The following is a 25,861-nucleotide window of genomic DNA, read 5'->3' as shown; positions in this document are numbered from 1 at the left end:
CTTTCATAAAATCATGTGACTCTGCTTGATTGTATTATGATTTTCTACATGTCCTGCTACTACTCCCTTAATAATGGATTCCAGCATTTTCCCAATGACAGATGTTAGGCTAACTGGTCTATAGTTTTCTGCTTTCTATCTCCCTCCTCTCTTGAATAGGGGTGTTACTTTCGCGATTTTCCAATCCGCTGGGACCTTTCCAGAATCTAGGGAATTTTATAAGATTACAACCAATGTATCCACTATCTCTGCAGACCCTAGGATGCAGGCCATAAGGTCCGGGGGACTTGTCAGCCTTCAGTCCTATTAGTTTGCCTAGTACTTTGCCTCGTGATAGTTCCTCCCTCCCTTTTGCCCCTTGATTATCGACTATTATTGGGATGTTTCTAGTGTCTTCTACCTGAAGACACATGCAAAATATTTGTTTAGTCTCTGCCATTTCCTTGTTTCTCATTATTAATTATAATCGCTCAACCATTGGTGGCCATGCCTTATGTTGTCTAGGTTCCAAGCTCTGGAACTCCGCCTAAATCTCTTCATCTCTCTTTCCTCCTTCAATACACTCCTTAAAACATACCTCTTTCACCAAGCTTTTGGTGACTTGCCCGAATTTCTAATTATGCGGCTTGGTGTCAAATTTGTATCGTATAATATTCCTGCGAAGCGCCTTGGGATGTTTCACTACGTTAAAGGCGCTATATAAATACAAGTTGTTATTGTTCAAGATGCTCCTTAAAACCTATCTCTTTGACCAAGCTTTTGGTCACCTGCCCTGATTTCTCTTTATGTGGCTCAGTATCATTAAAGGCGCTATATAAATAGGGATTAACTATTTGTATTGCACTTTTTTTGACAGACAGCCATCTGTCAAGCCCTGATCCCCAATGCCCGTACTGCACTTTTTTGACTGACAGGTGGCAAACCCTGCCCCCTATCGAGCTCCGCCCTCCTCCTGGCCGAATCATTCCATGCGCGTGGTGCCAAGCAGCAGGACCTGAGGCTCAGACTCTCTTCTCCTCCACCCACCCCCCCCCACCCCCCCCACCCCCACCCCCGGCCGGTGTGGGGCCGATGGCGGCGGACCTATGGACCCGATAGTGGCGAGGGAGCCCCGATGGCAGTTGGGGGGGTGGTTTCCGATGGCGGCGGTCCTAGACCCGATAGCAGCGGGTGAGGGGAGGGGGCCTGATGGTGGTGGGGCGATGGCGGTGGTCCTGGCCCCGATAGCAGCGGGATGGAGCCCCGATAACAGCGGGGACGGTGGGGGGCCCTGATAACGGCGGTCCTGGACTCGATAGCGGCTGTGGGGGGGGATAGGCGATGGCGGGGGTCCTGGACCCGATAGCAGCAGGGAAGCTAACACTCCTGTGAAATGCCTTGCGAAATTTTATTAAGTTAAAGTCACTATATAAAAATAAGCCTAGGTTGGCCTAGGTTTTTAAATCATTTTTGCCTATCCCACATCATATGGTTTTTGGGTAAGGTGGAGTATGTATATATTGTGATACACAGGTACGCTGGATGGACCAGAGGGGCTTTACAACTGTCCAGCACTGTTCTTCGGTTTGTTTCTCCTGGAACATCAAGGATGATGTTGGTTAGTTGCAATATGACTGAAATGGGACAGATTTGATGAACCAGCTGTTTTTTATGTCCATTTTTTTTCATATGCTCGTAAATCACCGGTTAGGACATTAGTGATTGCCATAGACCACTTAACTCATTGCCTAGGACACTATCTAATAAGGTCAGATGTTGATGAAAGCAATAATTTTCATTTAATTTATCTAGCACCTTTAACATAGAAAAACATCCCAAGATGTTTCACAAAAGAGAAATCAGACAAAAATAAACACCGTGCCAAAATAAGAAGCTATTAGGAGGGGTAAGAGTTGATTTTAAGCAGAGTCTTGAGGGAGGGGAGAAGGATGGAGAAGCAGAGCTTTAGGAAGGAAATTCTAGAGTTGGAGAAATGTGAAGTTCTCGGAGATTTCAGAGATAAGGAGGCCAATTGCTCCCTGTAATTTATTTTGGGCAGCACGGTCCATTCAAAATTCCACACATGCGCGTTTTTTTCCCAATTTAAAAGCTGGCTCAGAGGTTGCGCGGCCATAAAGGGAACGTTGAAGGAGGGGGGAATCCATGGAGGGATTTGAACATAAGGATGAGAACTTTAAATTCGAGGCGTTGCTGAACTGAGAGCTAGCATAGGTCAATGAGCACTGGGGTGATGGATGAACAGGAATATTGATCAGTCTTCAAAATTTCAACTCATGGAGCATCCACAGCCTTTTGGGGAGAAAGTTCCAGATTTCCACTACTCTTTACGTAAAAGAAGTTTCCTGATTCCACTCCTGAATAGTATAGCTCTCATTTAAAGATTGTGCCCTCTTGTTCTGGATTTCCTTCACCAGAGGAATTATATTCTCTGCATCTACCCTATTGAACCCTTTATCATTTTAAACACTACAATTAGATCACCCTCAACCTTCTAAACTCAAGGGAATACAAGCCAAGTTTATGTAACCTGTCCTCATAATTCAACCCTTTAAGCCCCAGTATCATTCTAGTGAATCGACACTGCAGCCCCACCAATGCAAATATATTCTTTGAGTGGAACCCAAAATTCAATACAGTACTGCAGATGGAGTCTGACCAACTGAAGCAGAACTTCCTCCCCTTTTTATTCCAATTCCCTTGAAATAAAGGCCAACATTCCATTAGCCTTTTTGATTACTTTTATTTTCTGTGAACTAGCTTTTAATGTTTTGCGTACCTACCCAAATCCCTTGGCTCCGCCAGTTTCTAGTCGCTCGCCATTCAGACAATATTCCAGTTTGTCTATCTTGGACGCAAAGTGGATGACCTCAAACTTGCACACATTGAATGCCATTTGCCAGTTTTATCTGCACACTTAATCCTCTCTCTCTCCATACTCCTCCCTCTCCTTGCCATGTGTTTCCCCATACTCTTATCTTCCCTCCTTACTTACCCCTTTTCCTCAGCCCCATCTCTCGTACCCCTTCTCCTCTCGCACCCATTCTGTTCGCAACCCCCTCCCAACTCCTGGCCCACGCTCCTTCTCCCCGCTGTTCTCCTCGCCTGTTCCACCCCCTGCCATCCTCATTGCCCGCTGTATCCCCCTGCCCGCAGTCCACCTCGTCCGCTCTCTTCCCCCACCCCGCCCCAACCGTCCTTCTAGCCCGATCTCCCCACACCCTCCTGCCATTCTCCCCGCCCGCTCTCCCCCCTCCCTCCTCCTCTCTCGCCCTTTCCCCCCCCTCCGCTCAGCCCCACTCCCACCTCCCATGCTCCTCGCCCTCACTCACCCCACCGTCCTCCTCGCACACTCTCCCACCACCCTCTTTGCACGCTCCCTCCTCCTCCTCGCCCGGTCTCCATTGCCCTCGTCATCCTCCTCACCCGCGCTCTCCAACAGCCTCCCCCCCCCCCCACTTCATTCTCCTCGCATCCACCTCCCTCTCACTAGATCCTTCCCTTCTCCTCGCCCCCCTCCTTCCTGTTCCCATCTCCTGGCCCTCTCCCTCTGCCCACGTTCATTCTCCTTGTTCCCTCCCTTCCACTCCGTTCTCCTCGCCTCATCACTTCTCCTCGTGCCCTCCCTCCCACTCTTCTCCTCGCACTCCTCCCTCTCTTCGCCCCCCTTCTCCTAGAATCCTAAAATCGTAGAATGGTTACAGCAGAGAAGGTGGCAATTCAGCTTGTTAAGCCCATGCCGTCTCTCTGCAAAAACATTTCAGCTAGTGCCACTTCCTCGCACTTTCCAAGTAGCCTTGCAATATTTTTTCTGCTGCATTATCTGAAGCATCACTATCTGGAAATATCACAACAGAGACCAAAGATGGAGTCACCTCCCTCAGATCATCTATCGGAATTGCTTCTGGTACAGAAGCCTGTAATATCATCTTTAGCCTCTGAATGAGATGCTAATTTTGTCATGGAACCTACATCATTGCTGTATCTAAATATGCTCCTTAATTTACCAGAGGATCATAGAATGGTTACAGCACAGAAGGAGGCCATTCGGCCCATCGAGCCCATGCCAGCTCTCTGCAAAAGCATTTCAGCTAGTCCCACTTCCCCACACTTTCCCTGTAGCCCTGCAATTTTTTTTCCTTCAGGTACTTACCAATTCCATTTTCAAAGCCACGATTGAATCTGCCTCCACCATCCTTTCAGGCAGTGCATTCCAGATCCTAACCACTCGCTGCTGAAGAAATGTTTTCCTCATTTCGCCTTTGGTTCTTCTGCCAATCAGCTCTGGTTCCCAACCCTTCCGCCAATGGGAACGGTTTCTCTCTATCTACGTTGTATAGATTCCTCATGATTTTGAAAACCTCTATCAAGTTTCTTTTCAACCTTCTCTACTCGAAGGAGAACAACCCCAGTTTTTCTGGTCCATCCACGTAACTGAGGTCCATCATCCCTGGAACCATTCTTGTAAATCTTTTCTGCACCCTTCCAAGACTTTCACATCCTTCCCAAAGCGCAGTGACCAGAATTGGACACAATACTCCAGTTGAGGCCAAACCAGTGTTTTATACAGGTTCATAATAACTTCCTTGCTTTTATACTCTATGCCTCTATTTAGGAATCCTAGAATCTCGTATACTTTTTTAACTACTTGCTCAACCTACCCTTCTACCTTCAATGATTTGTGTACAGGCACCCCTTTTACAATTGCACCCTTTAGTTTATATTGCCTCTCCTCATTCTTCCTACCAAAATGTATCACGTTGCAGGTTTCTGCTTTAAATTTCATCTGCCATTCCACCAGCCAATCTATGACCTCTTGAAGTCTATCACTATCCTCCTCACTGTTCACTATACTTCCAAGTTTCGTGTCGTCTGCAAATTTTGAAATTGTGCCCTGTACACCCAAGTCCAAATCATTAATATATATCAAGAAAAGCAGTCGTCCTATTACCGACCCACTGTATACCTTCCTCCAGACCGAAAAACCGTTCACCACTGCTCACTGTTTCCTGTCACTTATCCAATTTTGTATCCAAGCTACCACTGTCCCTTTTATTCCATAAGCTTCAACTTTGCTGGCAAGCCTATCATGTGCCACTTTATCAAACGCCTTTTGGAAGTCCATGTACACCACATCAACCGCATTGTCCTCTTCAACCTTCTCTGTTACCTCATCAAAGAACTCAAATCAAGTTAGTTAAACACGATTTGCCTTTAACAAATCCATGCTGAATTTCCTAAATTAATCCACACTTGTCCAAGTGCCTGTTAATCTATTCCCTGATTACCATTTCTAAAAGCTTCGCCACTTTATTTAAACTGACTAGCCTGCAGTTGCTGGGTTTATCCTTACACCCTTTTTTGAACAAGAGTGTAACATTTGCAACACTCCAGTCCTCTAGCACCATACACGTTTCTAAGGAGGATTGGATGATTATGGCCAGTACCTCTGCAATTTCCACCTTTACTTCCATCAGCATCCTAGAATGCATCCCATCCGGTCCTGGTGACGTATTTACTTTAAGTACAGCCAGCTTTTCTGGTACCTCCTCCTTATCAATTTTTATCCCATCCAATATCTCAACTACCCCCTCTTTCACTATGACTTTGGCAGCATTTTCTTCCTTGGCAAAGTACTAATTTAGTACCTCTGTCATGCCCTCTGCCTCCATGCATAGGTCTCCTTTTTGGTCCCTAATCGGCCCCATCCCTCCTCTTACTACCCATTTACTTTTTATATGCCTGCTGCAGAAGACTTTTGGATTCTCACTGGCTTCCGGTTAAGCAATGCTGATCAAAAGTCTCATCCTTATTTCCATTACCTTGCCTCTCCCTATCTCTTTAATCTCCTCCAGCCCTCCCTCCCCCCTATCGGCAGATGTCTGCGCTCCTCTAATTCTGCACTCCTGAGCATTCCTGATTATAATCGTTCAACCATTGGTGGTCGTGCCTTCTGTTGCCTAGGCCCCAAGCTCTGGAACTCTCTGCCTAAATCTCTCCGCCTCCCTTTCCTCCTTCAAGATGCTCCTTAAATCATACCTCTTTGACCAAGCTTTTGGTCACCTGCGCTAATTTCTACTTATGTGGCTCGGTGTCAAATTTTTTTATCTCATAATATTCCTGTGAAGCACCTTGCGACGTTTCACTACGTTAAAGGCGCTATATAAATGCAAGTTATTGTTTTATGTTAGGTGCCAATCTATTCTCACTCTCTCTTTGCCCCTCATTCTTTTTTCACTTCCCCTCTGAACTTTCTATATTCAGCCTGGTTCTCACTTGTATTCTCAGCCTGGTTCTCACTTGTATTCTCAACCTTACATCTGTCATAGGCCCTCTTTTTCTGCTTCATCTTACTCTCTTTCGTCATCCAGGGAGCTCTGACTTTGGTTGCCCTACTTTTCTCCCTCGTGGGAATGTACCTCTATTGTTCCTGAACCATCTCCGTTTTAAAGGCAGCCCATTGATCAATCTTTGATTCAATTTACCCGTTCTCAACTCACTGAAATTGGCCTTCTCCAGTTAAGTTTTTTTACTCTAGATTGCTCTGTCCTTTTCCACAGCTAATCTAAACCTTATGATACTATGATTACTGTTCCCTAAATGTTCCTCTACTGACACTTGCTCCACTTGACCCACCTCATTCCCCAAAACCAGATCCAGCAATGCCTCCTTCCTTGTTGGGCCAGAAACATACAGATCAAGAAAGCTGTCTGAAAACACTTCAAAAATTCTTCCCCCTCTTTGTCCTTTACGTTACTATCTCAGCTCTATTTCTTGCACCTCTCCATATTTTCCTTGCAAATTTGCTCCTCCATATCCTTCCCACTACTTGGTGGCTTATAGAATACATCTAGTAATGTAATGACACCTGTTTCTTAACTCTAATCAAATAGATTCTGTCCTTGACCCCCTCCAGGACGTTCACTCTTTCCAGCACTAACATTCTCTTTAACCAATACTGCCACCCCACCTCCTTTCTTTCCTTCCCTATCTTACACTAACACCTTGGACTTTAAGTTTTTTAACTCCACAGCGTGCCTGTGACATGAAAGACAGGTTCCCCAGTCAGCCGGACTGACAGGCTGGCTTCCAGTCGTGCGGTGAACACGGAGAAGGATGCCGCTAAACCCAGGATTTTGGGGGTGGGGTGTCCATTCCCCTGGAGGAGCAGCGTCTGATCGGAGTCTTGATCCCCGGGGCCGAGTCGCGATATCGGGTGGGTGTTCCAGGCCAGATACCTGGGGAGGGGAAGGGATGGGAGGGTGCCCAATTCCCCGGTAGGGGGCCTCATCCCTGGGGAAGGGAAGGGGCCCGATCCCTGACCCCAGGGAGGGCCAGGATGATGGTGGGGGAGCTTGGGATCCGGGAGGAAGCACCTCTGCTCCTTCAAGCCCACAAGCATTGCTCACAGAGGCTGAGGCCACCTCGTTGCAGCCACCGTAAATCCAGAGCCCCAAGATCCCCGGCTGCTTGCAGTAAAAGACTAAAGTAGAGGCTTCAGGTCTCATTATAATATTTAAATTACCGACCCACCTTTTGGCAGCGGCTTGGCAGCCAGCACCCCCATCCTGCCCGAGTGAAAGGTGAAAAGGTGAAGGGTTGGAGGCGGGACGGGGTCGAAGTTTACACTTAATCAACTTTCACTCCTCCTCCTCCCCCCACCCCCCCGCCCTACACACACATACCCGCTCTTACCTCAGAAAATTCTAGTCATTAATATCTAGGAATATTTAGCACCCAATCCTGCCTTTTTTTGAGCCAGGTCTCATTATCTCCACAACATCATATTCCCATTTGGGTACTTGCACCTGCAGCTCACCAACCTTATTTACATGCATCATGCGTTTACACACATGCACTGTAAACCTATCTTAGACCTTCTTGTATTCTTCCTTAGTCTGCCCCCACCTAATATCATACTATTTCTTACTCGAGTGCTATCTGTTTCTCCCAATCCTTTGTGCATTTTGTTTCTCCCTTCTGATGTACATCCTGGTGCCCATCCCCCACCAACTTAGTTTAAACCCTCCACAACTGCAAGGATATTGGTCCCAGCTCTGTTGATGTGCAATCCGTCCGGCCAGTACAGGTTCCACCGAAAGGAATCTAAAGCCCTCCCTCCGACACCATTTCTCCAGCTATGCATTCATCTGCTCTGCCCTCCTATTTCTATACTTACTATCTCATGGCACCAGGAGTAATCCGGAGATTATTACCTTTGAGGGCCTGCTTTTTAATCCTCGTCCTCTCTACCCCTCACTTTTTCTCACTCTCTGCCCCCCTCCCTTCTCCTCCGCTCAATCTCCCCCACACCACTTCTCCCACACCCTCTCCCCCTCACCTTCTCCTCGCCCTCTCTCCACTTCTCCCCGCATCCTCTCCCCTCCCCCCTTCTCCTCGCCCTCTCTCTCTCTCTCCCCCTCACCACTTCTCCTCGCCCTGTCTCCCCCTCCTCCTCTCCTCGTGCCCTCGCCCCCTCTCCTCACTCTCCCCTCCCCCTTCTCTCGCCCGCTCTCCCCTCCCCCTCTCCTCTCTCTCCCCTCCCCCTCTCATTTCTCTCTTCCCTCCCCCTCTCCTCTCTCCCCTCCTCTCTCTCTCCCCTCCCCCTCTCCTCTCTCTCTCCCCTCCCCCTCTCCTCTCTCTCTCTTCTCTCTCCCCTCCCCCTCTCCTCTCTCTCTCTCCCCTCCCCCTCTCCTCGCTCTCTCTCCCCTCTCCCTCTCCTCGCTCTCTCTCCCCTCTCCCTCTCCTCGCTCTCTCTCCCCTCTCCTCGCTCTCTCTCCCCTCTCCTCGCTCTCTCTCCCCTCTCCTCGCTCTCTCCCCTCTCCCCTCCCCCTCTCCTCGTCCTCTCCCCGCTCGCTCGCCCCTCGCCCTCTCCTCACTCACTCGCTCGCTCTGTCCTCGCTCGCTCGCCCCTCCCCCTCCCCTTGCTCGCTCTCCCCCTCCCCCTCTCCCCCTCTCTCCCCTCGCTCTCTCCTCCCTCTCCTCGCTCGCTCTCCCCTCCCCCACTCCTCGCTCGCTCTCCCCTCCCCCTCTCCTCGCTCGCTCTCTCCTCCCGCTCTCTCCCCTCCCCCTTCTCCTCGCGCTCTCTCCCCTCCCCCTCTCCTCACGCTTTCTCCCCTTCTCCTCTCCTCGCGCTCTCTCCCCTCCCCCTTCTCCTCGCGCCCTCTCCCTTCCCCCCCCTTCTCCTCACGCTCTCTCCCCCTTCTCCTTGCCCCCTCACCGCCCTCTTCTCGTCGCCCCCTTCCCATTCCCATCTCCTTGCCCCCTCCCCACCTCCCTTACCTTCTCCCCCTTGCCCTCTCCCCGATCTCTTCCACCCTGCCCTCGCTCCCTCCTCCTAGCACCCTCCCCACCCCCTCACCATCTCCCCCCTCCAACCTCTCTTCTCCTCGCCCCTCCTTCCTCCTCACCCTCGCTATCCCCGCCCCCATCCCCTGCACACACGTTCTCTCCAGCCCTGTCCTCCTCACCCTTACAGCCCCCAACCCCCTTCCTCGCCTCTCCCCCTCCCCACTTCTCCTCACCCTCTCTTCCCCTCCCCACTTCTCCTCATGCTCTCTCCCTTCCCCCCCTTCTCCTCATGCGCTCTCCCCTCTCCCCTTCTTAGGCTCTCCCCTCCCCCTCGCTCCCCCCCCTCCTCTTGCCCCCCCTCCCCCACCCTCTTCTCCTCACCCACTCTCCAGTCCCATCTCCTCGCCCCCCTCCCCGCTCTTCCCACCCTCTACCTTACCTTCTCCTCTTCCCTTTGCCCTCTCCCCCTCCTCTCCCTCGCTCCCTCCTCCTCGCAACCTCTCTCTTCTCCGTGCCTCTTCTTCCTCCTCACCCTCACTACAACCGCCCCACACCCGTTCTCTCCAGCCCAGTCCTCCTCACCCGCACTGCCCCCCCACCCCGCCCGCTCCCTAGAAATAGAAAATTAATAATAGTCTTTATAGGACAGAACAAAATGAAGGAGAGGTCTAACACGAAAAAGTCAAAAATCAGACTTACGAGCTATTATCAAAGAGACAGCTAATAAATTTGGCGTAAAAAGTTTAGAATTTTAAATGCAACCAATATATTGTTTAAATACTGCATACCCAATTGTATCCTGTTAGCGGAGTCTGAAAACACCAATCTAAACCACCCAGGCTCACAACAGTCAAAAGCTACACCAGGGCTTATGTAGAGTTTTCCATCGATGAGTTTCCACCAGAGTTCCATCTCAGATTCTGAAGTCTGAGTTCTCAGGAACTGTAAAAAGAATTCAAAGTAGTCAGCTTATTATGAATAATCCAATAAATCACTTTGTTTTCAAAAGTACTGCATAATGCAACATTTTCTTTTCACAACCTCTTCATCATTATATTCTCAATACCTCTCTGTCTGCTGGGGGCTCCACAGGTAAACTGTAAATCCCTTCAAGACAAAGGTCAATGTTGTCTGTGCTCAACCTAGTGGAAGACCATTCACAACGTCTCAACTTTACTATATATATTTAATAACGTTGAAAAAAGGTGTAGTGCCAGAAGACTGGCAGATAGCTAACGTAATACCTATATTTAAGAAGGGCGATAGAACATATACAGGGAATTATAGACCAGTTAGTTTAACATCAGTTACTAAAGGAGAAAATAGAACATCTAGCAGCCAAAAATATAATAATAATGAATAGTCAACGTGGATTTCAAAAGGGAAAATCTTGCTTGATCAACCTCGCTGAATTTTTTGAAGAGGTAACAGAAAGGAAACAAGGATAATGGAGTAGATGTAATTTGTCTAGATTTTCACAAGGCCTATAAGATAACACATAATAGACTAATGAAGAAGATCAAGGAATGGAGAGTCAGGGGACAAGTAGCAGATACCTAGCTCGCTTCAAGACAGAAAGCAGAGAGTAGGGGTAAAGGAAAGATAATCACAGTGGCAGAAGGATCAGTGCTGGGACCATCTTGGTCACAATTTATATTAACGAGTTAGACAATGGAATCAAAAACACAATTTATAAATTTGCGGATGACACCAATTATTTTTTTTTGGGGGGGGGGGGAAAGAGAGGCTGGTTAGTCAATACTGAGGAGGAATGTAACAGATTACAGCAGGACATTAATAAACTTGCAGATTGGGTATATAATTGACAAATGAATTTCAATACTGAGAAATGTGAGGCATTACATTTTGGTAGGAAGAATAGGGAGGTCACTTATTCACTTATTACTTGGAGGGCAAGTCTGGGTGGGGTAGAGGAGCAAAGGGACCTCGGTATACAAATACAGAAATCACTAAAAGTAGCAACACAGGTTAACAAGGCCATTAAAAAAGCAAACCAAGCACTAGGGTTTATTTCTAGAGGGATAGAATTGAAAAGTAGTGAAGTTATGCTAAACCTGAATCAAAGCTTGGTTGGACCACACTTGCCCAGAACTGCATACAATTCTAGTCGCCACATTATAAAAAGGATGTAGAGGCACTGGAGAGGGTGCAAAGAAGATTTACAAGGATGATGTAAGAAATGCAAGGGTATACCTATCAGGAAAGGATGAACAGGCTAGGTCTCTTTTCGCTTAAAAAAAGGCTGAGGGATGACTTAGAGGTCTTTAAAATTATTAAAAGGTTTTGATAGAGTAGATACAGAGAGTGTTTCCACTTGTAGGCCTTCAATACAAGATAGTCACCAACAAATCAAATAGGGAATTCAGAAGAAACTTCTTTACCCAGAGGATGGTGAAAATGTGGAGCTCGCTACCACAGAGAGTGGTTGAGGCTAGATAAGGATATGAGGGAGAAGGGAATAGAGGGTTATGCTAATAGTTATATAATAAAAGATGGAAGGAGGCTCGAGTAGAGCATAAATGCGGGCATGGAAGAGTTGAGCTGAATGGCCTGTTTCTGTGCCGTTTATTTTTACTTCTCCTGAGATACCAATTTTGTGATTCATTACATTTTAGCATCCTAGCTGTGATCAGACACAACTTCATGGAAGCTCTAAAGTACAACCACACTGAAAGACCCATTTTACATCATTTCTGTTATCGGTAACTGACCTCGCAAATCACAGTTTTGGAGGTACCCAAGTTAAGGCAGCTGGGTTATACTAGCCACATAGATTAGGCACACCAGCTTCCTCTAAAACTCAGAACTACTGTGAGAACATATGTGCACTCTAAACTGGGTTCCAAACCTAGGACAGAATTTTAGTAGCATGTCCAAACTTCTCTTCATGGGCTATATATCAAAAGTTATCTATTGCTTCTGCACATGTTTAGAATAGCTCAGTTTAATATCTTTTTCAAATGCTTTTGATGTTTTAGCACTTTTAAACTTGTTGCCTCAATTTAAGATGGCACTCTTTTGCTCTTCCCCCACTTAAGTTCTAACTGGGACTCTTCTCCCCCTCCCTTCTTAAAAGCTATGTTGTAAATTTTCAATAGCCCCTTTTACAACATAGAAAAAGCTGTTCAGCCTATCACGCCTGTGTCAGCTCTCTGAGAGTTATCCACTTAGTCCCATTCCCTTGTCCAGATTCTTCAAATTTCATGTTTGTTCTGTTCCAATTCCTTCAAATTTTATAGGACCATTATTCTTTCCTCCCCCACCCCCACCAACGCCTCCAACTTTATAATGGCACTTTCTATTACAGGTTGAACCTCACTAGTCCAGGACTTTTTGGTCCAGCAACCTCCCTAGTCCGGCATCATTCCCAGTGGGGAGTCGCACGTGCTGTGTCCTAGGGCTGGCTGCAGTGGTCATTGCCGGTGAGCTAAACCATGCCACTGAATCAATGCTCTACCACTTGCGCAGTCTCCCCCCCCCCCCCCCCGCCGAGCGAATGAAATGTAATTTAAGGTGTATTGGGAAATTGGATTAAGCTGGAACTTTTGTTTTGGTAGGCACTGTAGCTTTATCTTAACCAAGCTTGCTGGCTGCCGATCCAAGATTACACCTGTAGCAGGCTTGATCTTTGTCTGCATCAATATTGTTTTAAAAAAAATGGTAATTGTGGTCGTTTCACCGCACTGAGGAATCGTTTCCTCTGTAAAAGTTTTAAAAATAGTGCTCTGTCTTGCTGCTCGCTCGCCCGCCCCCCCCCCCAGTAGGGTCGGCGCAGTGGCTGACCGAGGCGCTGAAGCTGGGCCTGAAATACTTCTGCGCAGCGCAGGCGCACAACACAGCCGGGTCGCTCTGCAGCATTCCTGGCCCAGCTTCGGCACCTCAGTCGGTCGCCGCGTCTCACTCCCTCTCCGCGCCAACCCGGAGAGGGACGGGGGTAGCGGCCGGTCCCAGGTCAGCAGTACCCGCTAAGTCTGGGGGTCGGCGTGACCTCCTGTGGTCCGGAAAATTCTATGGTCCGGCATCGGTCAGGTCTCGAGGGTGCCGGACTGGAGAGGTTTAACCTGTACTTCCACCCAGCCAAATTCACCTTTGCATTCGCTGACACTCAACACAGCTCCCGCCTCCTAGTGCTGTCCCTATCGCTACTGCTCCAAGCAACTAAACATCGCTGTACATTTTGGGTGGAATTTTTCGCAACTACCCTCACTGTGCAGCGGCAATCAATCGATCATATGGAGCAGTTGCCGAAACTAGAAAGGGAAGGAGGAGCCGGAAACTACGTTGAGGGGATGGGAAGACATGGGCTCCGTCGATGCAAGTTGAATAATTAAAGTTCGCAAGCTGGATCCAGTCTGCAGGCCATAGAACGCATACCCAGATATATATCCTTGTCCATGATAACTCATCAAAGTAAGCAAGTAAAATAAATCTTCATGGATATTTACTTTTCTAAAATCTGCCCAAACAAATAATCCTGCTGAGCTTCGAAGAACTGGAATCCCAAGTGCAGCCAGACCATCAACGATAATATGGTGTGCTTCTCTCAGACGCCTTCGGTTTGTTGACAGAAAGGTTTTGTTTATCCATTCTGTACAAAAGAACAAAAGTCAAAAGAGATGTGGCTCTCTTCAGAAAAATAAAGAGTTTTTTTTAATATAAATTTATCTTGCATACCTCTATCAGCAATTAGCTGACTCAAAACATACTGAATTGGTCCTGGGCATCCATGGAAACTGGCCAATTGATTAAGAGCAGAACGGATCTCTTTGTTCTTTGTATGCAAGACTGCAACTCGAATCCCGCACATGGCAAAATCCTTCAAGTGGAAGGACATAAAATGTTGAATAAAATTATACTTGAGACAACTACATTGCTTAAATAAGTGCAGATTAAAAACATTACCAATTTCAGAACTATGACAAGTTTAAATCAGACAGTGACATTAATTTAATAAGCTCAGCACAACAGCCCTACCCTCGACCTCAAAATACCATTTAAAGAACCCTTTTTTAAAAGTTGGAATAGTTCAAAATAACTTCTAGATTACTGTAACATAATTATAAAGAATGAACATCCAGCTATAAACTAAAATCCAACATACCTTACTAAATCCCCACATAAAGTGCGTTCTTTCTGGGTCTGGTAGACTGTAAAGATATAGAGAAATTATTACTGTAATTCAGCGTGGATTTGTTAAAGACAGTACATGTTTGACAGATTCAGCAAAAGATTTTTTTTAAACAAGTGATGAATTAGATAAAGGAAAGAAAGTAGCTGTGGTGGAATTTCTAAATGCATTTGATACTAGTGAGAAAAATTCAGGCGTATGTAGCAGCATGAATAGAAAGCTGGTTAATATACAGGAAATAAATATTTAGGATAAACAAGTGTTGCTCTTCCCTTCCTGGCTCCCATGTTATCTGATATTGTTAATCGTTCTCTCTCTTCAGGTACTGTCCCCCTCTCCTTCAAAGCTGCTGTCATCATCCCCTCTTCAAAGAAATCAACCATTGACCCCTCCATCCTTGCAAACTAGCATCCCCATCACCAACCTCCCTTTCCTTTCCAAAGTCCTTGAATGTGTTGTCGCCTCCCAAATTCGTGCATATCTTTGCCAGAACTCCATGTTTGAATCCCTCCAATCAGGTTTGCACCCCTGCCACAGTACCAAAACAACTATCAAATTCACAAATAACATCTTATGTGACTATGAAAAACAAACTACTCCTCCTCATCCTTCTCGACCTGTCTGCAGCCTTTGACATGATTGACTATACCATCTTCCTCCAACGTTGTCCAGCTGAGCGAGACTTCACTCATTATTATTTAATGTTATTATTTAATCGTAGCCAGAGAATCACCTGTAATAGCTTCCCGTTCCCACACCATTACCTCTCGTGTCCCCCAAGAGTCTATCCTTGCCCCGTCTTAGTTCTCATCTACATGCTGCCCCTCGGTGACATCATCCGAAAACACAGGATCAGTTTCCACATGTACGCTGACGACATCCAGCTCTACCTCACCACCACCTCTTGACTCCTCCACCATCTCTAAATTATTTGTGCTTGCGCACTCCAATTGTCTGTTCGACGATGTTGCATGTGGCTATATGGCTCTCATGCTCGTCTTCTGTCTGAGGGTTCCGGAGGGGATTCATGAGCCAGGTGGCGAGGTCGTAACCTTTGTCCCCCGGCATCCAGCTCTGGCCTTGTGGTTGACGCTCGAACAGGCATGAGACACTGCTCTCACTCAAAAAGAAAGCATCATGGATGCTCTCTGGATATTGGGCATTGCTGCCATGATGCGCTCAGTATGGTCGCAAACGATCTGTACGTTCATGGAGTGAAATCCCTTTCGGTTTCGGTAAAACTCTGGATTGAGTAAAGGTGCTCGCAGGGCGTACAGTTAATGGCACCCTGAACCTTGGGGAAGCCAGCAATTCGTCCAAAACCTACAGCCCTCTCATTCTGGGCCTCCTTGGTCATTGGGAAGTTTGTGTACCGTGCAGTAGTCACCTGGCGAATGCAGCAATGTGTAGCAAGATAGAGTATATGTCCCCTGCTGATGCCTGAAAGGAGCCAGATAGAAGGCAAGTGCTGCAGTCACCTTCACCTCAACGGGCAGTGCAGTCCAGTTGCCGCTGATAGGCTGTAGGTCTGCCTTTTAGGGCTGGCATATCTCTGTGACCAGTTCTTTTCAGAAGCGCAGCATTCTGATGCACTGTGCCTCAGAGAGCTGCAGGTATGCGTGCTGTTGCCTGTAAGACCTCCTCCCCATGCATCTGCGACTTCTTTGATCATGCTCAAAATGCTCATCAATAAGCCTTCTTCCAACTCAACGCTGCGTAGAAAATGCAGCCAGGAATAATGGTTGACATAGTATAGCCTCCATTTTTATTTAAATGTCCTTAATTATCCTTTAAAATGCACTATAAACCTCCATAAAACTTCACTGTGTAAAACACAGCCCTCTTCTCCAAATCCTTTTATGCACTGAACTTCTACTCCGTTTTCAAGATGGCGCCGGGTGCACGCTGGGGGTTCAACTGATTATTTTCTGGCCAGTTCCCGGGCGACGGTAAATCGGGCGATAGCGCCAATTTTTCCGCCCAGACCAATAGCGCAGCGCTGCTCGCCGATTGACGTCATCCAAACAGTGAAAACATCGAGCAGGCGCAAAAGTGTTAGCGTCACCGCAAATCCACTGCTGAAATTTCCATCCAGATGCAAAATGTTGTGCGACTCGTTTCGTGCCAAAGAAAAGTAGTTTTTACGCTTCGCCCAGGTGAAAAAATGGTCACAAACCTGTCAAAAATTTAGCCCTTTTAGTCTTAAGTTTATTTTAGTTAGTTAACTGTCTATTAAATAGAGGCTTGGCAGGGCACCTCAGTTCCGTGGAATGCACATATTATGCCATGTGGTAACTCCAGGTCGCTTCATCAGGAAGTGCCCTCAGCTGGAGGAGCTCACGCTTTGGCTTTCAGAGCTTGAGCAACAACAGCCAGGCGTTTGTGCGGCCACAGATGTGATTCCAGGATGGTATGTTGCCTCCCTGATACCAGGATCAAGGATTTCACAGAACGGCTGCAGAATATTCTGAGGGAGGAGAGTGAACAGCCAGAGATCGCGGTCCTTTTCGGTATCAACAACATAGGTATAAAGAGGGAAGAGGTCCTACAGGCAGATTTTAAGAAGCTACGAAAGAAATGAAAAAGTATGACCTCAAAAGGTAGTAATTTCCGGATTAGTCCCAGTGCCACGAGCTAGTGAGTAAGGAAATAGGATGATAAAGCAGATGAATGCGTGGCTGAAGAGATGGTGCAGAACCTGGGACATTGGGTCTGCTTCTGAGGGAGGTAGGACCTGTATAGGCTGAACAGGTCGCACCTCAACAGAGCCGGGACCAATATCCTCATCGGAGGATTTGCGACTGCTATTGGGGAGGGTTTCAACTAATTTGGCAGTCGGATGGGCACCAGGATGTAGTATTAGAAAGGTAAAACAAGGTGCACAAAGGATTGGGAGAGATAGATAGCACTAGATTAAGAAATAGTATGGTATTAGGTGGGGTCAGACCAAGAGAGAATACAAAAAGGTCTAAGATAGGATTGCAGTGCATGTGTGTAAACGCACAAGCCTGGTAAATACGGTTGGTGAGCTGCAAGTGCAAATAGCCACATGGAAATACGATGTGACGATAACGGAGACCTGGCTCAAAAAAGGGCAGGATTGGGAGCTCAATATTCCTGGAGATAAGGTGTTCAGGAAAGATGGGGAAGGAAAGAAAGGAGGTGGGGTGACAGTATTGGTTAAGAAGAATGTTCAGTGCTGGAGGGAGAGGATGTCCCGAAGGGGTCAAGGACGGAATCTATTTAGCTCGAGTTAAGAAATAATAGAGGTGCCATTACACGATTAGGTGTATTCTATAGGCCACCAACTCGAGGGAAGGATACAAAGGAGCAAATTTTTCAGGGAAGTACAGAGAGGTGCAAGAACGATAGAGTATTGATCATGGGGGATATCAACTATCCTAATATAGACTGGGATAGTAACAGTGTAAAGTGCAGAGAGCTGGAAGAATTTCTCAAGTGTGTTCCGGGCAACTTTCTTGATCAGTACATTTCCGGTCCAACGAGGAAAGAGGCATTGCTGGATCTAGTTCTGGGGAATGAGGTGGGTCAAGTGGAGCAAGTGTCAGTAGAGGAACATTTATACTAAGGTTTAGCTTAGCTATTGAAAAGGACAGGGAGCAATCTAGAGTAAAAAATACTTAATTGGAGGACGGCCAATTTCAGTGGGTTGAGAACATATCTGGCCCGGGTAAATTGGAATCAAAGATTGGCAGGCAAAACGGCCTTTAAAGAGGAGATGGTTTGGGTACAGTCGAAGTACATTACCATGAGGGGGAAAGGTAGGGCAACTAAAGTCAGAGCTCCCTGAATGACAAAAGCGATAGAGAGAAGAAGGAGTAGAAAAAGGAGGCATAGGGCAGATGCAAGGTTCAAAATACAAGTGAGGTCCAGGCTGAATATAGAAAGTTCAGAGGGGAAGTGAAAAAGGTAATAAGAGGGGCAAAGAGAGAGTATGAGAATAGTTTGGCTGCGAACATAAAATGGAATCCAAAAGTCTTCTACAGGCATATAACTAGCAAACGGGTAGGAAGAGAGTGCGGCTGATTAGGGGCTAAAAAGATGTACGTATGGAGGCAAGGGGCAGGCTGAGGGACTAAATTAGTACTTTGCATCTATCTTTACCAAGGAAGAAGATGCTGCCAAAATCATAGTGAAAGAAGAGGTATGAGAGACACTGGATGGGATAAAAATTGATAGAGGAGGTACTAAAAAGGTTGGTTGTACATAAAGTAAAGAAGTCACCAGGACCGGATGGGATGCATCCTTGGATGCGGAGAGAAGTAAAGATGGAAACTGCGGAGATAGTGGCCATAATCTTCCAATCCTCCTTAGAGATGGGGGTGGTGGCAAAGCACTGGGGAATTGTAAATGTTACATCTTTGATCAAAAAAGGGAGCAAGGATAAACTCAGCAACTACAGGGCAGTCAGTTTAACCTCAGTAGTGGGGAAGCTTTTAAAAACGATAATCAGGGAGAAAATTAACAGTCACTTGGACAAGTGTGTATTAATTAAGGAAAGCCAGCACAGATTTGTTAAAGGCATATCGTGTTGAACGAACTTAACTTGAGTTTTTTTGATGAGGTAACAGAAAGGGTTGATGAGGGCAATACGGTTGATGTGGTATACATGGACTTCTAAAAGGCGTTTGATAAAGTGCCACATAATGGGCTTGTCAGTAAAGTTGGAGCCCATGGAATAAAAGGAGCAGTGGCAGCATGGACACGAAATTGGCTCAGTGACGGGAAATAGAGCACAGTAGTTTATCCGGATTGGAGTGTTCCCCAGGGATTGGTACTAGTACATCTGCTTTTCTTGATATATATTGATGACTTGGACTTGGGTGTAGAGGACACAATTTCAAGCGTTGCAGATGATACAAAACTTGGAAGTATCGTGAATAGTGAGGAGGATAATGATGGATTTCAAGAGGACATAGACTGGCTGGTGTAAAGGGTGGACACTTGGCAGATGAAATTTAATGCAGAAATGTGCAAAATGATACATTTTGGTAGGAAGAATGAGGAGAACCAATATAAACTAAGGGCACAATTCTAAAGGGGGTGAATGTAAACAAATCGTTGAAGGTAACAGGACAGGTTGAGAATGTGGTTAAAAAGCATTTGGGATACTGGGATTCCTAAATAGAGGCATAGAGTATAAAAGCAAGGAAGTTATTATGAACCTGTATAAAACAGTGGTTTGGCCTCAACTGGAGTATTGTGTCCAATTCTGGTCACTGCGCTTTGGGAAGGATGTGAAAGTCTTGGGAGGGTGCAGAAAAGATTTACAAGAATGGTTCCAGGGATGAGGGATCTCAGTTACGTAGATGGACTGGAGAAGCTGGGGTTGTTCTCCTTAAAGCAGAGAAGGTTGAAAGGAGATTTGATAGAGGTTTTCAAAATCATGAGGAGTCTATGCAGAGTAGATAGAGAGAAACCGTTTCCATTGGCGGAAGGGTTGAGAACCAGAGGAGACAGATTTAAGGTGATTGGCAGACGAACCAAAGGCGAAATGAGGAAAAACATTTTTTACGCAGCGAGTAGTTAGGATCTGGAATGCACTGCCTGAAAGGATGGTGGAGGCAGATTCAATCGTGGCTTTGAAAAGAAATTGGATAAGTACCTGAAGGAAAAAAAATTGCAGGGCTACAGGGAAAGGGCGGGCAAGTGGGACCAGCTGAAGTGCTCTTGCAGAGAGTAGGCACGGGCACAGCAGACTAAATGGCCTTCTGTGCTGTAACCATTCTATGATTCAATCATCTCAGCCGTAGGACTTTGCTGCAGGAGTTCCTCAGGGCAGTGTCCTAAGCACAACCATCGTCAGCTGCTTCATCAATGGCCTTCCCTCCATTAAAACTAGTGGTAGGACAGAAGATTGGGAAGCTTTTAAAAGCCAGCAAAGGATGACTAAAAAAATGACTAAGAAAGGGAAAATAGACTATGAAAGTAAACTAGCACAAAATATAAAAACGGATAGAGATTCTATAGATATATAAAAAGGAAAAGAGTGGCTAAAGTAAATGTTGATCCCTTAGAGGACGAGACCAGGGAATTAGTAATGGGGAACATGGAGATGGCAGAAACTCTGAACAAATCTTTTGTATCAGTCTTTATGGTAGAGGACACTAACAATATTCTAACAGTGGATAGTCAAGGGGCTATGGGGGGGCGGGGGGGAGGAACTTAACACAATCACAATCACTAAGGAGGTGGTACTCAGTAAAATAATGGGACTAAAGGCAGATAAATCCCCTGGACCTGATGGCTTGCATCCTAAGGTCTTATGAGAAGTAGTGGCTGGGATTGTGGATGCATTGGTTGTAATTTACCAAAATTCCCTGGATTCTGGGGAAGTCCCGTGCAGTTCTGGTTGTCGTATTATAGGAAGGACATGATTGCACTAGAGAGGGTGCAGAGGAGATTTACTAGGATGCTGCCTGGAATGGAGAATCTTAGTTATGAGGACAGATTGGATAGGCTTGGTTTGTTCTCATTGGAACAGAGGAGGTTGAGAGGAGACCATATTGAGTTGTACAAAATATTGAGGGGCCTGGACATAGTGGATAGTAAGGGTCTATTTCCATTGGGGGAGGGGGTTATTATGAGGGGGAATAGTTTTAAGGTGGTTGGTGGAAGGTTTAGAGGGGATTTGAGGGGGGGGGGCTTCTTTACGCAGAGGGTTGTGGGGATCTAGAATTCGCTGTCTGGCAGAGTGGTGGATGCAGAAACCCTCACCACTTTTAAGAGATGGTTCGATGGGCACTTAAAGTGCAGTAACCTGCAGGACCTAGAGCTGGTAATTGGGATTAGACTGGATGACCCTTTGCTGGACGGCGCAAATAGAATGGTAAGTACTGCAGGGAATAGAATACAGCCAGAGTAATCTCCTGGGCTAGTTTCGATCGCCTGGATGGGTCGGAGAGGAATTTTTCCAGATTTTTTCTCGCTAAATTGGCCTGGGTTTTTATCTGGTTTTTGCTTCTCCCAGGAGATCACATGGCTCCGGTTGGGGTGGAATGTAGAATGTTTCAGTATAAAGGGTGTCGCAGTTGTGTGAGGCAGACTGGTTTGGGCTGGGTGCTCTTTGCCTTTCCGTCATTGTTCATAGGTTTATATGTAACCTTTAGGGCTGCTGTCCATGCGGCTCTTTGTCGGCCACGATAGGACGAAATGGCCTCCTTCTGCGCTATAAATTTCTATGTTTCTATGTCCCAGCAGATTGGAAAACTGCAAATGTAACGCCCCTATTTAAAAAAGGAGGCAAACAAAAAGCAGGAAACTATAGACCAGTTAGCCTAACATCTGGGGTTGGGAAAATGTTGGAGTCCATTATTAAAGCAGTAGCAGGACATTTGGAAAAGCAAAATTCGGTCAGGCAGAGTCAGCATTGACTTATGAAGGGGAAGTCATGTTTGACAAATTTGCTGGAATTCTTTGAGGACGTAATAAACAGGGTGGATAAAGGGGAACCAGTGGGTGTGGTATATTCCAGAAGGCATTTGACAAGGTGCCACATAAAAGGTTACTGCACAAGATAAAAGTTCACGGGGTCGGGGGTAATATATTAGCATGGATAGAGGATTGGCTAACTAACACAAAACAGAGAAACAGGATAAATGGTTCATTCTCGGGTTGGCAACCAGTAACTCGTGGGGTGCTGCAGGGATCAGTGCTGGGACCCCAACTATTTACAATCTATATTAACGACTATGTTTCTATGTCCCAGCAGATTGGAAAACTGCAAATGTAATGCCCCTATTTAAAAAAGGAGGTAGGCAAAAAGCAGGAAACTATAGACCAGTTAGCCTAACATCTGTGGTTGGGAAAATGTTGGAGTCCATTATTAAAGAAGCAGTAGCAGGACATTTAGAAAAGCAAAATTCGGTCAGGCAGAGTCAGCATTGATTTAAGAAGGAGCAGTCATGTTTGACAAATTTGCTGGAATTCTTTTGAGGACGTAAATGTTAAAAACCTCTTACAACATGACAATCTTTCGGGATTCTATCAGAAGATCAGCGATTGTGTTCCTTTACATTTAGTAATTTCATTGCTATTGGTTTGTATCCATAGGAAGAAGAGACCAAGTGTAATGTAGTCAAGTTTGCTGACGATGCAAAGATGGGAGGAAAAGCAATGTGTGAGGAGGACTCAAACAATCTGCAAAAGGACATAGACAGGCTAAGTGAGTGGGCAAAATTTGACATATGGAGTATAATGTTGTAAAGTGTGAGGTCATGCACTTTGGCAGAAAAAAATCAAAGAGCAAGTTATTATTTAAATGGAAAAAGATTGCAAAGTGCTGCAGTACAGCAGGACCTGGGGGTACTTGTGCATGAAACACAAAAGATTAGTATGCAGGTACAGCAAGTGATCAGGAAGGCCAATGGAATAAGAGCATAAGAAATAGGAATAGGAGTAGGCCACACAGCCCCTTGAGCCTGCTCCGCCATTCAATAAGATCATGGCTGATCTGATCATGGACTCAGCTCCACTCCCCTGCCCGCTCCCCATAACCCCTTATCGTTTAGGAAACTGTCTATTTCTGTCTTAAATTTATTCAATGTCCCAGCTTCCACAGCTCTCTGAGACAGCGAATTCCACAGATTTACAATCCTCAGAGAAGAAATTTCTCCTCATCTTTGTTTTAAATGGGCGGCCCCTTATTCTAAGATCATGCCCTCTAGTTCTAGTCTCCCCTATCAATGGAAACATTCTTTCTGCATCCACCTTGTCAAGCCCCCTCACAATCTTTTACGTTTCGATAAGATCACCTCTCATTCTTCTGAATTCCAATGAGTTGAGGCCCAAACTACTCGACCTTTCCTCATAAGTCAACCCCCTCATCTCCGGAATCAACCGAGTGAACCTTCTCTGAACTGCCTCCAAAGCAAGTATATCCTTTCGTAAATATGGAAACCCAAACAGCATGTATTCCTCAGGTGTGGCCTCACCAATACCCTGAAAAGCTGTAGCAAAACTTCCCTGCTTTTATACTCCATCCCCTTTGCAATAAAGGCCAAGATTCCATTGGCCTTCCTGATCACTTGCTGTACCTGCATACTATCCTTATATGTTTTATGTACAAGTACGCCCAGGTCCCGCTGTACTGCAGCATTTTGCAATCTTTCTCCATTTAAATAATAACTTGCTCTTTGATTTTTTTTCTGCCAAATGCATGACCTCACACTTTACAACATTATACGCCACATGCCAAATTTCTGCCCACTCACTTAGCCTGTCTATGTCCTTTTTGCAAATTTTTTGTGTCCTCCTCACACATTGCTTTTCCTCCCATCTTTGTATCGTCAGCAAACATGGCTACGTTACACTCAGTCCCTTCTTCCAAGTCGTTAACATAGATTGTAAATAGTTGGGGTCCCAGCACTGATCCTTGCGGCACCCCACTGGTTACTGGTTGCGAACCAGAGAATGAACCATTTATCCCGACTCTCTGTTTTGTGTTCATTAGCCAATCCTCTATCCATGCTAATATATTACCCCCGACCCCGTGAACTTTTATCTTATGTAGTAACCTTTTAGGTGGCACCTTTTCAAATGCCTTCTGGAAGGCCAAATACACCACATCCACATGTTTCCCAGAAAGCAGGAAAGGGGTACTGAGGTGAATGATCAGCCATGATCTTAGTGAATGGTGGTGCAGGCTCGAAGGGCCGAATGGTCTACTCCTATTTTCTATGTTTCAATGTTTCTATCCACCCTGTTCGTTACATCCTCAAAGAATTCCAGCAAATTTGTCAAACATGACTTCCCCTTCATAAATCCATGCTGACTCTGCCTGACCGAATTTTGCTTTTCCAAATGTCCTTGGCCTTTATTGCAAAGAGGATGGAGTTTAAAAGCAGGGAAGTCTTGCTACAGTTATAAAGGGCATTGGTGAGACCACACCTCGAATACTGCGTGCAATTTTGATTTCCATATTTACAAAATGATATACTTGCTTTGGAGGCAGTTCGGAGAAGGTTCACTAGGTTGGTTCTGGAGATGAGGGGGTTGACTTATGAGGAAAGGTTGAGTAGGTTGGACCTCTACTCATTGGAATTCAGAAGAATGAGAGGTGATCTTATCGAAACGTATAAGATTATGAGGGGGCTTGACAAGGTGGATGCAGAGCGGATGTTTCCACTGAAAGGAGACCAGAATTGGAAACATAGAAACATAGAAAATAGGTGCAGGAGTAGGCCATTGGGCATCTTCGAGCCTGCACCACCATTCAATATGATCATGGCTGATCATGCAACTTCAGTACCCCATTCCCAGCTTTCTCTCCATACCCCTTGATCCCTTTAGCCGTAAGGGCCACATCCAACTCCCTTTTGAATATATCTAACGAACTGGCCTCAACAACATTCTGTGCTAGAGAATTCCACAGGTTCACAATTCTCTGAGTGAAGAAGTTTCTCCTCATCTCGGTCCTAAATGGCTTACCCCTTATCCTTAGACTGTGACCCCTGGCTCTGGACTTCCCCAACATCGGCAACATTCTTCCTGCATCTAACCTGTCCAATTTTATATGTTTCTGTGAAATCCCCTCTGATTCTTCTAAATTCCAGTAAATATAAGCCTAGTCAATCCAGTCTTTCTTCATATGTCAGTCCTGCCATCCAGGGAATCAGTCTGGTGAACCTTTGCTGCACTCCCTCAATAGCAAGAATGTCCTTCCTCAGATTAGGAGACCAAAACTGCACACAATACTCAAGGTGTGGTCTCACCAAGCCCCTGTACTACTGCAGTAAGACCTCCCTGCTCCTATACTCAAAACCCCTCGCTATGAAGACGGGCATTCCATTTGCTTTCTTTACTGCCTGCTGTACCTGCATGCCTACCTTCAATGACTGATGTACCATGACATCCAGGTCTCGTTGCACCTCCCCTTTTACTAATCTGTCACCATTCAGATAATAATCTGCCTTCCTGTTTTTGCCACCAAAGTGGATAACCTCTCACTTATCCACATTATACTGTATCTGCCATGCATTTACCCATTCACCTAACCTGTCCAAGTCACCCTGCAGCCTCCTAGCATCCTCCTCGCAGCTCGCACTAACACCCAGCTTCGTGTCATCTGCAAACTTGGAGATATTACATTCAATTCCTTCATCTAAATCATTAATGTATATTGTAAATAGCTGAGGGCCCAGCACTGAACCCTGCCTGCCATTCTGAAAAGGACCCGTTTGTTCCCACTCTTTGCTTCCTGTCTGCCAACCAGTTCGATATCCATGCCAATACATTACCCCCAATACCATGTGCCTTAATTTTGCACACTAATCTCCTCTGTGTGGGACCTTGTCAAAAACGTTTTGAAAGTCCAAATACACCACATCCACTGGTTCTCCCTTATCCACTCTACTAGTTACATCCTCAAAAAATTCGAGAAGATTTGTCAAGCATGATTTCCCT

The 25,861-nt window shown here is 46.0% G+C and overlaps 1 protein-coding gene across 1 annotated transcript in view; it reads right to left on the bottom strand.

Annotated features, from left to right (window-relative positions):
• LOC139264386 (1-aminocyclopropane-1-carboxylate synthase-like protein 1) overlaps positions 1 to 25,861 on the bottom strand; it is an 83,323-nt gene that overhangs the window by 5,818 nt on the left and 51,644 nt on the right. The window contains exons 10-13 of the mRNA XM_070880755.1: positions 14,411 to 14,456; positions 13,984 to 14,125; positions 13,755 to 13,897; positions 10,077 to 10,230 (exon numbers count right to left, since the gene is read on the bottom strand). Coding sequence (XP_070736856.1) covers positions 10,077 to 10,230; positions 13,755 to 13,897; positions 13,984 to 14,125; positions 14,411 to 14,456 — 485 coding nt within the window. The remainder of the gene's footprint in view (positions 1 to 10,076; positions 10,231 to 13,754; positions 13,898 to 13,983; positions 14,126 to 14,410; positions 14,457 to 25,861) is intronic.

This window comes from Pristiophorus japonicus, chromosome 5 (genome assembly GCF_044704955.1).
Source record: "Pristiophorus japonicus isolate sPriJap1 chromosome 5, sPriJap1.hap1, whole genome shotgun sequence".
Lineage (NCBI taxonomy): Eukaryota > Metazoa > Chordata > Chondrichthyes > Pristiophoridae > Pristiophorus > Pristiophorus japonicus.
Note: the sequence above shows the minus strand (reverse complement) of the source record. Positions and strands in the feature narration are given on the sequence as shown.